Raw genomic sequence first — 12693 nt, 5'->3', positions numbered from 1 at the left:
CAACATTCCTCTCCTATAATGTAGTTCACTGCATTTGTGACATCCCTTTGGTCTACATCACCAGTGTGGGATCTAGAAGTAAGGGGGAACTTAATGCCACCCAGCAATGGGCCACTAGTCAAAGTGTTAGATGAACATTCCATATTCCATCTGAAAACATTTGGTATTATTGAATATTGTACAGGTCTTCTCAAAAAATCAGGGATTTCTGACTCTACTTCCCTCACTGCATCCTAGTCCACACTACTTAATAAGAAAAAATGGTCACTGAATGCAGCCTTTCCAAGAAAGGATTCATCTTCTTCTTTGTCAGTTCCTGGATAATGATCAAAATGATAAGTTAGAGGCTAGGGTTATAGCTGAGTGGTAGAGCACTTGCCTCGCACATGTGCGAGGCACTGGGTTTGATCCTCAGCACCACATAAAAATAAAATAAATAAAGATATTGTGTCCATCTTTAAAAAAAAAACTTTTAAAAATGATATTTAAAGAGTCATAGAACCATTTTGAAAATTTTGGATTTACCCTGACCATTCCTGGACATGATATATCTTTGTTTCCCCAAAAGGCAACCCCAGGACAGTCTGGTTAGTATACTAGTATAACTAGACTATTAGTATACTCTTCAGATGTTCCCTAGGGAGGGTATGACTTAGACCACTGGCCAAGGCAGAAGAGACCTAGGGAATTCAAACAATTTTTTTTTTTTTAACTTATCAATGGACCTTTATTTTATTTATATATGCAGTGTTGAGAATCGAACACATGCTAGGCAAACGCTCTGCCATAGAGCCACAACCCCAGCCCCCAAACTTAATTCTTGATTAGCCAGCATGGACTGGCATGATTCTACATCATAAGGGTAATGACTATCTAAAGAGCACGCTGCTTTCCAGGTCCCTCTAACTGTATAATACATGGGCCAAGTGGGGATATAATGGGTCCCTAAATTTTGTAAAGCTACCCCTGACCCTCTCGTGTCTGACCCTTCCAAATAAAATGTCTGGGTGCAAGTAGGGCATGATTGGAGAAAAATGTAGTTATAGCAACTGGGATGGGATATACCAATTATATGGCCATGGAGGCCCTGGTACCTGGAAAGAGTACATCTTAGACCTCCCAAGATAGGGAAATGCAGAAATGCCTTAATCCTTTTTTTTTTTTTTCTTCTAGTGCTGAAGGTCAAACTCAGGGTCTCATGCATGCTAGGCAAATGCTATACCACAGAACTATATTTTCATTCCATCCTTAATACTCTTTTTGTCCCCTCAACTTGGTAAAATAGTTATATGGTCTACCTTACTAACCTTGGTAAATAGATTGAAATGAAATCTTAGACCCTTTGCAGTTCTTTACACCAACAGGCAGCAAAGTGCAATATTCCAAATTCCAAAGACAGTGTGCTGGGGAAAATTGTGTTTTTTAGTGTTTATAAAATTCTCTCATTTTCAGGTTGTGTAACAGTTGTAACAGTCTTTCAAAGAACTTATTTCCAGCATCATTCCTTTTCTGAGTGTGGGTGTTAAGAGCCAGAGATTTTTTTTTCTTGGTCAGCCTTACTACTAGTCCAATTCATTTGTTAATTCAGTTGCATGATTCTTATTTTGGATGAAAGCTTACAATGTAAGGATTGTAGGGTGCCAAAAGAAAGGAAAATTCCAAATATTTTAAAATGTAATATCCTTTTCATTCTCTATTGTTCAAAAATGCATCATATGGCTGGGCATGGTGGTGCTCTCTTATAATCCCAGTGACTCAAGAGGCCCAGGCAGGAGAATTGCAAGTTCAAGGCTATTCTCAGAAACTTAGCAAGACTGTGTCTAAAAAAACAGAAAGAAGGAAAAAGGAAAAAGAAGGACTGGAAATGTAGCTCAGTGGTAAAGTGGCCCTGGATTCAATCACCAGTACTGAAAAAAAAGCATCATAAGTGAAAGAGAATCCTATGAGATTCTTATAACAAAAAGGACAGTCCTTTTCCAATAAGAATTTCAACAGATTTTTTTTTTCTTTTCTTTTTTTCTTTTTTTGGTACTGGGAATTAAACTCGGGCACTCAACCACTGAGCCACATCCCCAGCCCTGTTTTGTATTTTATTTAGAGACAGGGTCTCACTGAGTTGCTTAGGGCCTCATTAAGTTGCTGAGGCTGGCTTTGAACTCGCAGCCCCCCTGCCTCAGCCTCCTGAGCCACTGGAATTACAGGTGTGCACCACAGATGTTTTTTATAAATGATGTATGTCTGCAGCTCCAAGATATTAGTGAAAATATATTTAAAGCATGTGATAAGATAAACAGATATGATCAATAAAATAGCAAAAAATATATTGGAATTAACATTTTTACTTTTTGAATCCTCCTGAGTATGTAAGTTTAAACAAGGTGCACTAAATGGAAAAAAAAAGATATAATTAATAATCATGATAAGTCTTCAAAAAGCTTTATTGGTATAATTCCAGAAACTGAGAACTTGAATGACACTTTTGACTGAGTAACAAATCCTTTACATACTGGGTGGTTTCCAAGTCTTTGCCTTTAACTAAATTGGAGCAAGACCTAATTAAGCTGTCAGCTAATAGATCATTGAAAATAATTTTTGATAGATCATTATATAGTTTTTATCATATAACTCAGATATTCAAAGAAGTAGCTGGCATTTCTATAATGGAATTTCTTATCTGATTTATGCAAACTAGGTTTCTCAGAGCTTGCCTACTCAAATGAAATATTGGAAGAGAATTAATGTTGAACTCAGTCCCATTGTAGCAATAACTATTTGCTATAGTCATAACTATATAACTATAGATATGACTATCTGTTTACTTTCTATGTTTAATAATTACTAATATTTAAAGTAATACATGTTTTCATAAATTGTAGACTAATATTGTAATGATAAATAAATACAGAAGAAATTTAACTTTTAGAATCTGCTGGTTATAGGAAATAATTTTTTAAAATTAGTTTCAGTTTATATACATATTTTTGTTGAAGATAAGAATGATGGGGGGCGCTGGGGATGTGGCTCAAGAGGTAGCGCGCTCGCCTGGCATGCGTGCGGCCTGGGTTTGATCCTCAGCACCACATACAAACAAAGATGTTGTGTCCGCCAAAAACTAAAAAATAAATATATAAATATTAAAATTCTCTCTCTCTCTCTCTCTAAAAAAAAATAAGAAAAAAACTTAAAAAAAAAAAAAGATCAGGGGGCTGGGGTTGTGGCTCAGTTGTATAACACTTGCCTAGCACATGTGAGGCACTGGGTTTTATACTCAGTACCACATAAAAATAAATAAATAAAATAAAGGTACTGTGTCCAGCTACTACTAAAAAAAAGAATGATCAGTAGGCCAGGTACAATGGCACATACCTTTAATCCTAGTTGTTTGGGAGCCGGAGGCAGGAGGATTGTGAGTTCAAAACCAGCCTTCACAACTTAGTGTGAGGCCTTTTAAGCAACTCAGCAAGACCCTGTCTCTAAATGAAATATTTTTTTTAAAAGAGGGGCTGGGGATGTGGTTCAGTGCTTGAGTGCCCCTGGATTCAATTCCTGGTACCAAATAAATAAATAAAAGATTGACCAGTAAAAGCTTGGCATGGTGGAACATGCCTGCCATCCCAGCTTCTTAGGAGGCTGAGGCACAAGGATTGCTTGAACCTACAAGTTTAAGATCAGCCCAGGCAATATATCAATATCTTGGCTTAAAAAAAAAAAGCAAAATGTAGCAGGATATAATTCTATGAGAAAACCAGAATAAAAATATGGGTACTACAAGAAAAATAAAATTATAAAACTTCCAACTGCTAAAGAAGAGCCTCTTTGAGTCTTTAGTGAAGTCTTGCAAATCAAATTGCTCTGAAATCAGATTCCATTTTATACATTTAAAAGTGTGAAATAAAAAGAAAAATGAAATTATGTCATTTGAAGGAAAATGGGTGAACCTAGAGACCATTATGTTAAACAAGTCAAACTCAGAAGGTTAAGGGTCCTGTATTTTCTCTGATATGCAGAAGCTAGAGAAGAAAGAGGAAAAGAATGGTGGGGGCCAGGATCTCATGAAAATCCAAGGGAGATCACCAGAGGAAAGAGACCAAAGGGTAGGAGGTGGGGAGGAAAGGGGAAAGTGATGGGGACTAATATTGGTTGAATTATATTGTTATATAGGTATTGGCGGCATGTACGAATATGTAACAACAAATCCCATCAGTATGTATAACTATAATACACCAATTTAAAAATGTAGAACAAAAATAAAACAAAAGTATAATATAAGAAATTAAAATGTCAGTATTGATGACCAGAAATCAATATCTTTGGCAACTATTTAAGATGAAACATTTTAGATATCAACCTAAAAAATATAAGTGTAAGATCAGGTGAGGCGGGCAGTGACCAAAGGAGGCAGATTTAAAAAGGCCACCCAAGGAGATTTTATTGAGATATCACTTCCCTGAGGAACTCATCAGACCGACAGAGTAGACAGGAGAAGGGTCTGAGGAGAAACTATGTGGGAGCTCGACTGGACTGGAGACTTGGGGGGGGGGCTTAGGCAGGAAGGGAAGGGCTTGGGACAGGAAAAGGTGTTTTTAGAGTCCTTGTCCCACTGGAGTTGGTCAGGGGAGCTGGCTGAACTCCAGGATTGGCCAGGAGGTCCTGATGATTGACAGGCATTTCTGTCAGTGCCTGATTGATGTTTCTTTTCCACGCTGCCTGCTTTGTTCTAAGTCACCTCCACCCACCTAACAATAAGAAGGAACACATAGTTTTTGAAAATTCTTTTTGTCTATATGAGAATTAAAAAGTGTGAAGAGCACCACCAGATTAAGAAGAAATACCTTGGCCCCTGAGTCATGGGGGATGGTTGCCCAGGAAGATGGCAAGTAGCTAAACAGGGGTAGACCCAGGGGCCAACAGGCCAACTTCAAGTCCTTCCCTCTCCCAGAGCCTTCCCAAATCCTGGGTCTTGGGATTTGCTGGATCAGCCTCAGGGTAAAATGCCATGGAGACAGGGGAGGAGGAGCCCAGAGAAAGTCCTGCAGGCACAGAAGCTGGTATGGTACCCACAGTGAATTTCTCTGGCTTCCCCAGGGAGAGTGTTAGTCCTTAGGCTGTTCCAGACCACGAATCACTGAAGCCAGATTTAAAGATAGGTAATTAGTGTAGTTACGTAAATCAGGTCTAATATAGGGTAAAATCGAGAATGAAGGCCATATTGAGAAGGGATTCCGGGAAAAGGGGAATTGAAAATGTTCCCAAGGAAATGTTAATGAAGCAGCTGTCCCTGGCCAGATTACACCTTTGGCCCACCTGTCTCCCACCCTTTGGGCCTTCCCCACCTACATTCCATCACTGCAAGATAACAGAACAAAGGACAAAAATGCAAGTGACAGGAATGCAGGAAATCTAAAAATAAACCTTAGCTATAAAAAAAGGGAAGTACTTCCCCCTCCATGGATTTCATCTCTTGAGTCCCCTTCTTCCTCTGGGGAGAAGTCTTTTCTGCTGTCCTTAATAAAGCTTCTACTTTCCACTCTACACTTGCCTCGGCATGCTTCTCTGGTGTTATACTTCAGCATTGGGGAAGCAAGGACTCCTCACTGGTAAACAGCAGTAACATCACCACTGAGCTACCGGGCCACCAAGCTAGGTCTTGGAACTAGAGAAACTACTGTCTCAAGGTGACTCAGCAGAACTTCACGGTGTAATGCAGGTTGCTTAAGATGAACAAACAGACCGCCCAGAACAAAGTCCCTCCCTGACCTGGGCCTGCTGCAGCAGGTTGCACCCATATTAGGAAGTGAGGCCCAGGCACCCCCATTCTAGGAGGGAAACACTCTTGGCAGGATGGCTTCAGGTATGGCTCTCTTCCTTCTTAGCTTGTTGTCCCCTCCTCTCTGGACAGTGTACAACTCCCTGGGAAGGCAGGCTGAATCTCAGGGAAAGGGACTGGTTGCAGTTGCAGGGGCTGCACTGCACCACACCCTGGGCCACAAATTATGTCATACTGGCTAAATCTCCACTTCTTTAATTCCAAAACCAAGTAGCTGCATTACTTGTCCTCTTCATGCTGGAGAGGACTCAGGATGCGTAACCGCTGGAAATTTAGGGAGGGAAGTCACAGGTAGTGAGACATAAGGCAGCTGCAGTGACATAATAGGCCATGGGAGGCTGGTGTCAGGTGACCCTGATTTGAGTAAGGGGCTTCTTTCACACCTGTCTCAGTCTCCTGCCTCTTCCCCATTTTTCCTCAGATAGAATGCTAGCTGTGTACTTCGACAATCCTGGGGGACCAGAAAATCTCTACATAAAGGAGGTGCCCAAACCGATCCCCGGGGAGGGTGAAGTCCTTCTGAAGGTGGCTGTCAGTGCCCTGAACCGCGCGGACTTATTCCAGGTATCGTCGCTGGGGAATGGTAATGGGAGAGCTGCCTGAATAAGGAACTGACCCTCCAGCAGGTGGAGCCAGGTGTATCCAGATGGGTGGTTTGGGTTCTCCTCTAATCAGATTCCCGAGGGCTTCCAGCAACCCTCGCGATGCCTCACTGAGCTGGCCTTGGACACCCCATAGAACCCCACCTGAGGGTGTGCTGAGAGCGTCGGCATGGAAATCAGCAAGAAACTGGTTCGTTTGGTGGCTGCAGGTGCCTCCACACTTGCAAGTGGATTCTTTTCTTTAACCCTCTCAACTATCAAAGGAGACAGGTATTTTGGTCTCCATGTCAGCGATGAGGAAACTAAGAATAGCCAGCAAGCGCCTTAAGCCAGAAACCTGGGATTCATTTGGTTTCTCTCTGCTCTTGCATCCATTTCATCAGCTTGCTCGGTGGATTCCACCTCCACGAGAGATCTCAAATCAGGCCAGTTCGTCGTTTCGCTTCTGAAAAGATCTGAGTCCTGGCCAAAGTCATCTTACCCCAGCGCTTGCAGCGCCCTCTGCAGTACATTCTCCAAATGGCAACTGAGGGAACAGACCAAGATCCCTATGCGCTTGGGATAAAATGGAAATGGCCTACCCCCAGGGGACCTGCAGCTTTGGAGGGCGGCACATCCTGCACCACAGCTGGAGCTACTTCCCCTCCCCACAGCCATCCAGCCACCTTCACAATCCTTCCTGCCTCAGAGCTTAGTGTTTGCCTTTGTCTCTCAACCATTCTTTGGCTGTCTGCCTCCTTCTTTCATAGGTAGCTTGGCATTATGTTTATAGACCTTACCTTAGTCTGTATTTACATATTTATTTGTTGACTTCTTTAAAGTCTGTCTTCCCCCACTATACTGCGAGTTCTAGCAGGTCAGAAGCCATCTGCCTTGCCTAGCACAGGGCTTGACACCAGGAAGCATGCAGTATTTGTTGTATGACAGATTACAAAGTAGAAGTTGGGTACAGTGATGATGCTTATAATCCCAGAGAAGTGGGAGGCTGAAGCAGGAGGATCACAAGTTTGAGATCAGCTTCAGAAACTAATCAAGGCCTTAAGCAATTTAGGGAAACCCTATCTCAGAGTAAAAAAAAAGGGGGGTGGGGGTGGGGGTCCGGGGATGTAGCTCAGTACATCTGAGTTCAACCCAGATTGAACCCCTGGTTTCAATCCCTAGTACCAAAAAAAAAGAAAGAAAGAAAGAAAAAAAAAAAAAGAGCAGAAACAAAGTTTAAACCCAGATCCATTTGACTCCAAAGTCCACAGAGCTTGCTTTCAAGAAAGAGGGAATCATTTGGGCACAGGAAGAAGCTACCTCCCCTACCTCCCCTGCTGTACCAGAAATAACACTGGATCCCCAAGCTAGGTTAGAATGGTTTCATGTGGAAGTTCAGAATCATGGGTAGCAGACAGAGGGCCTGTGCACATTTTTTTTTTTTTTTTTTTTTTTGTACCAGGGATTGAACCCAGAGGCACCTCAAGCCAGTGTAAAACCAGAGGGACACAGGTTCCTTTGTTTGGATCCTGTTTGGCTCCAAGGTCCCAGATTATGCCAAGCAGCCATAAACTGAGTGCCTCACATGCTGTTGGCTGAAGTCCTGTGCCACAGAGGTGGGCCAGCACCTGCACAGGTAGAGAGAACATGAAAGCTAGTTTGTATAACATTCATTGCTGCAAGATAAAATTTCTAGCTAGAAAAGATCCTGTGGTAGCCCACTTTATTATACAAACTAAGTTCAGAGCAGGAGACACGGGGCTGAGATGGCAGAAAATCCACTTGCCAGCCCACCTCTAACCTCACCCTTCCTCTGGGGCCCCACTGACTGCTGGACTGAGACTGAAACTAGGGAGACATCATCTTGGATGGCTTTCTCTGGGGTTAATACTTTAAGTGACCATCTCTAATAAGGTTCCTTACAACAACTGTTTTTTTAAAGACTATCCAACTTTTCTCCAATCCCAAAAGACAATACTTGAACTCCAAGCAGACAGCTACCTTCTCCCTCCAACAACAAGGAGGGCTGATACTTGACCCCTTGTATCAGACCCACTTAACTTGTCTGTCCCTCTCTTTGCAGAGACAGGGCCAGTATCACCCACCCCCAGGAGCCAGCAGCATTTTAGGACTTGAGGCATCAGGATATGTGTCAGAGCTGGGGCCTGGCTGCCAGGGGCACTGGAAGATTGGGGACCCAGCCATGGCTCTGCTGCCTGGTGGGGGCCAGGCTCAGTATGTCACTGTCCCTGAAGAACTCCTGATGAGCATCCCAGAGGGACTGACCCTGCACCAGGCTGCTGCCATCCCAGAAGTTTGGCTCACCTCCTTCCAGCTGTTACATCTTTTGGGTGAGGATGCCTCCTGCTCACTCCATGAGACACGGCTCAGCTCCCCCAGGAATCAGTCTCCTCAAACTCCATTAGTCCTCCAGCCCCAGTGCCCTACCTCCCCTGCTGTACCAGAAATAACACTGGATCCCCAAGCTAGGTTAGAATGGTTTGATGTGGAGGCTCAGAATCATGGTTAGCAGCAGACAGAGGGCCTGTGCACATCTTTTTTTTTGGTACCAGGGATTGAACCCAGAGGCACTTAACCACTGAGCCACATTCCCAGACCCACGTATGTGTATGTATATGTGTGTGTGTGTGCGTGTGTGTGTGTGTGTGTGTGTGTATATATATATATATATATATTAAATATATATATATTTAATTAGAGACAGGATCTTGCTGAGTTGCTTAGGGCCTCTCTAAGTTGCTGAGGCTGGCTTTGAATTCGTGATCCTCCTGCCTTAGCCTCCCGAGTCACTGGGATTACAGGCATGCTCTACCACACCCAGCTTGTGTACATCTTAACACTGTGCACAGCAACAGTTCTGGCTCCTCAAAATCATGCTGAGCCAGTGCATCAGAAGGGGTTGGAGACATAGCTCACTGCAGAGCACTTGCCTTACATACTCCACTCCTGGGTTTGACACCTAGCACTGCAGAAACAAAAAACTCAGAAGGGGCCAGTCAGTTACCTTGTTTATTCCTCCTCAATCCCACCGAGGTCAGCCAAGAGCTCATGTGAGGGAGCCTAAGAAAACTTGATCCCTGCCATCAGAGAGCTCAGTGTTACCTGGGACCTGTGCACAAAAATCAAACAACCATAGAGTTTGGAAAGGTAGCCTGTCTCTAACTGAGATGGGAAAAGTTGGAGTGGGCAAGGGTTGTCAGAGGTGGGTTTGAGAACAAGAGGACTTAAGTGTGAGTGGAATTGTAATATACAGAAAGCACATCAAGGTGGCTGAAAAGAGTGAGGCCAGCTACTCCACTCAGAGGAGAAGGTGACTGTTGTGCAGACAGATTGTGGTGGTTTTGAATGCCAGGCTGCCTGGACTCAAAGGCAAGCCAGTGGAGAACCACTTTCCATTTGGGGAAGAAGTATCATAATGAGAGTTCCATTTTGGGAAAAAGAGCCTCGTGCCTCTATGTGGTGCCTGGATATGTAAGACCACTTGGAGGCCAGTTTCAGACTAAAGGACTGGCTTCAGGTGGTGTCAGTGGGAATGGTGGCTATTCTTACTGAGTAGGTCAGACATGTGCATTTTGGTGTTATTTCATAAGTAAAACAGAGGTTATGGATGTGGCTGCTAACAACCTTATTTTATATATATATATTTTTAGTTGTAGTTGGACACAATATCTTTATTTATTTTTATGTGGTGCTGAGAATCGAACCCAGTGCCTCACACGCGCACGGCGGGCTCTCTACCACTGAGCTACAGCCCAGTTTCTAAAGGTCATTTACTACTAACAGCCTATTTCTAAAAGTCATTTACTACTTTGACCAGAGGGAATAAGACAAAAAAGAACTATTGATATGCTCAGAAAGCAAGAGATTAGGCATTTGGTCCAAGTGTCAAGTGATCATGGTAGAATGCCTATGTGTGAACATGTAGTAGTTGGAAAGTAGAATTGCTTCTGTGGTTTCTGTCACAGGAAATGTACAGGCTGGAGAAACTGTGCTAATCCACGCAGGGGCAAGTGCTGTGGGCACAGCTGCCATCCAACTCACCCGGATGGCTGGTGCTATTCCTCTGGTCACAGCTGGATCCCAGAACAAGCTTCAAATGGCAGAAAAGCTTGGAGCAGCTGCTGGATTCAATTACAAAGAACAGGATTTTTGTGAAGCAACACTGAAATTTACCAAAGGTAAATAACTGCTTCTACAGTTCAACAGGAATTTCAGAGGTGATTAAACAAAAATCCTCACCAGATCCAAGGCTGCTAGTCCTCTCTATCAGTCTTGCCTATGCTAAATACACTACAGCTGCTCTGGTCAAATTCTAGTATTCTTGTGTTTGACCACGGGAGACAGGCAGCCAGTACTTATTTAGGTCTAAGATGTTTTCCATGTGCATTCTTGAGTGATATGATTCATGCATACTTTAGAAACTGGATAATCAGGCAGATTATCCTGATTATTATTCCCAACTAGCCAATCCTCAGTGAGTTAACAAGAAGCCTAAGACAGAGTACACTCATAGTAGGGCTTGTGTGGGAGCTTCCTAAATGGATGAATAGATGGGTTTATGTCTATATACCAAGACCAAATATGGATATTTTTTGCTAATCCCTTTTCATTTTTCATATGAGAAGAAAGGGACCAATAAAAACAAAGTTAGGAAGTCTGTGATTCTGATGTCTCAGTGCATAACTTCCATGTTAGCCTGCCTTATAGCCTGAGGTGGCTCTCCTCTGTTCTGCTCTTGTTCACTCCTGGGTGAGAGGAAATACCAGTTATATTGTTGTACTATTTCCTTCTTATGGTGGGTAGTGATCAGAAAAGATGAACTCTATTATACATGCTATGATAGAGTTCATTACCTAAACTCTATTCACAACAATGTTTCTATGACCAATGTTTCTAGTTCTAACATACATTTACCACTTGCATCTCTATTTATTTTTACCCATATATCTACAAACATACCATGGAATTGAATTCCAAATTTTCTGTGGCTGATTAATAATACAAATCTGTTTCCTATGGAAGGTGCTGGAGTGAACCTTATTCTAGACTGCATAGGAGGATCCTACTGGGAGAAAAATGTCAACTGCCTGGCTCTTGATGGTCGATGGATTCTCTACGGTCTGTTGGGAGGAGAAGATGTCAGTGGGCCCCTGTTTTCAAAGCTATTTTATAAACGAGGAAGTCTGATCACTAGTCGGTTGAGAAATAGGGACAAGAAGGTGAGTGAGGAATGAAAAGAAAATGTGATTGATCTATTTAACCCAGAAAATTGTGCTTTGTTTACATTACACCCAGAATAGAAAGCCTACAAAGAAACCTGCCACCTTGTGGATAAATAGTTTCAGAGAACTAATTCACATCAGTCAACAGAAGCTTCTGCATCTTGAAAAGAGTGTAGCTAGTACTTTGTATACATAACTTTCTAACAGAACGGACAAAGCTTTGACCACATTAGGAAGACTTCTAAGAGTTCCAAGACTTTGTTTTCAAAGGCAGAACTCTTCTCGGTGTGCTAAGAAAGCTTAACAGGCAAGTAAGTCCCTAGCTTCAATAGATTATATGTTCCTACCATTTTTTCTGTATGATATTCTAACAGATGCCAACTTTGGGAATGTCTCCCACCATAGGGATTCACACCTCTAGGGGAGAGCGAAGTTTAGCGTTCCTTTTGCACTGACACTACCTGAGTCCTGTCTGTGTCTGCCTCTTGCATGACACCTTTATTTTAAAATAGTTCTTAGGCTGTCAGTGACACTATTATTTTATTCCAAACTTAAGTCTTTACCTGGTATTGTACAGAGGTTACACATTTGGGAGCATGCAGCTACATAATGGGAAGTGAGCAGATGTGCTTTTTTACACGTAGGTAGGGCATTAAGGCTAAGCAGGAGAGGGAGTGGTTGGGTAAAGCCTCTGTCCAAACTCATGGTCTCCTTTTCTTTATCTTAGTACAAGCAAATGCTGGTGAAAGCGTTCACAGAGCAAATTCTGCCCCATTTCTCCAAGGAGGGACCCCAACGTCTCCTGCCAGTGCTGGACAGAGTCTACCCAATGGCTGAAATCCAAGCCGCCCATGAGTACATGCAGGCTAACAAGAACGTGGGCAAAATCGTCCTGGAATTGCCCCAGTGAAGAAGGGGGCGATGCAGGATACCCGTCACCCCGGGCTTTCCCAGAGTGAACTTGGAGAGAATGCTCCTCCCAAGTCCTCCTCGTCAATTGATCGTGTAAAGCTGGTCTAAGTAAATAAAGAATGGACTTGAA

At 42.9% G+C, this 12693-nt stretch overlaps 1 protein-coding gene across 5 annotated transcripts in view; it reads left to right on the top strand.

The window, feature by feature from the left end:
• The window catches only part of LOC114094668 (profilin-4), a 17688-nt gene extending 4995 nt beyond the window's left edge, over positions 1 to 12693 (top strand). For 3 of the 5 annotated variants that reach the window (XM_027937838.2, XM_027937837.2, XM_027937835.2), the window contains 5 exons: positions 6249 to 6391; positions 8492 to 8759; positions 10395 to 10607; positions 11452 to 11648; positions 12379 to 12693. In XM_027937838.2, the coding sequence (XP_027793639.2) occupies positions 6254 to 6391; positions 8492 to 8759; positions 10395 to 10607; positions 11452 to 11648; positions 12379 to 12561 (999 nt within the window). In that variant the 5' untranslated portion in view covers positions 6249 to 6253 and the 3' untranslated portion in view covers positions 12562 to 12693. Of the gene's footprint in view, positions 1 to 5761; positions 5852 to 6248; positions 6392 to 8491; positions 8760 to 10394; positions 10608 to 11451; positions 11649 to 12378 lie in introns of those variants that run through there. The other 2 variants (XM_027937836.2, XM_027937839.2) reach the window with 2 other exon arrangements.

The sequence above is a fragment of the Marmota flaviventris genome, chromosome 14 (genome assembly GCF_047511675.1).
Source record: "Marmota flaviventris isolate mMarFla1 chromosome 14, mMarFla1.hap1, whole genome shotgun sequence".
In the NCBI taxonomy this organism is placed as follows: domain Eukaryota; kingdom Metazoa; phylum Chordata; class Mammalia; order Rodentia; family Sciuridae; genus Marmota; species Marmota flaviventris.
Note: the sequence above shows the minus strand (reverse complement) of the source record. Positions and strands in the feature narration are given on the sequence as shown.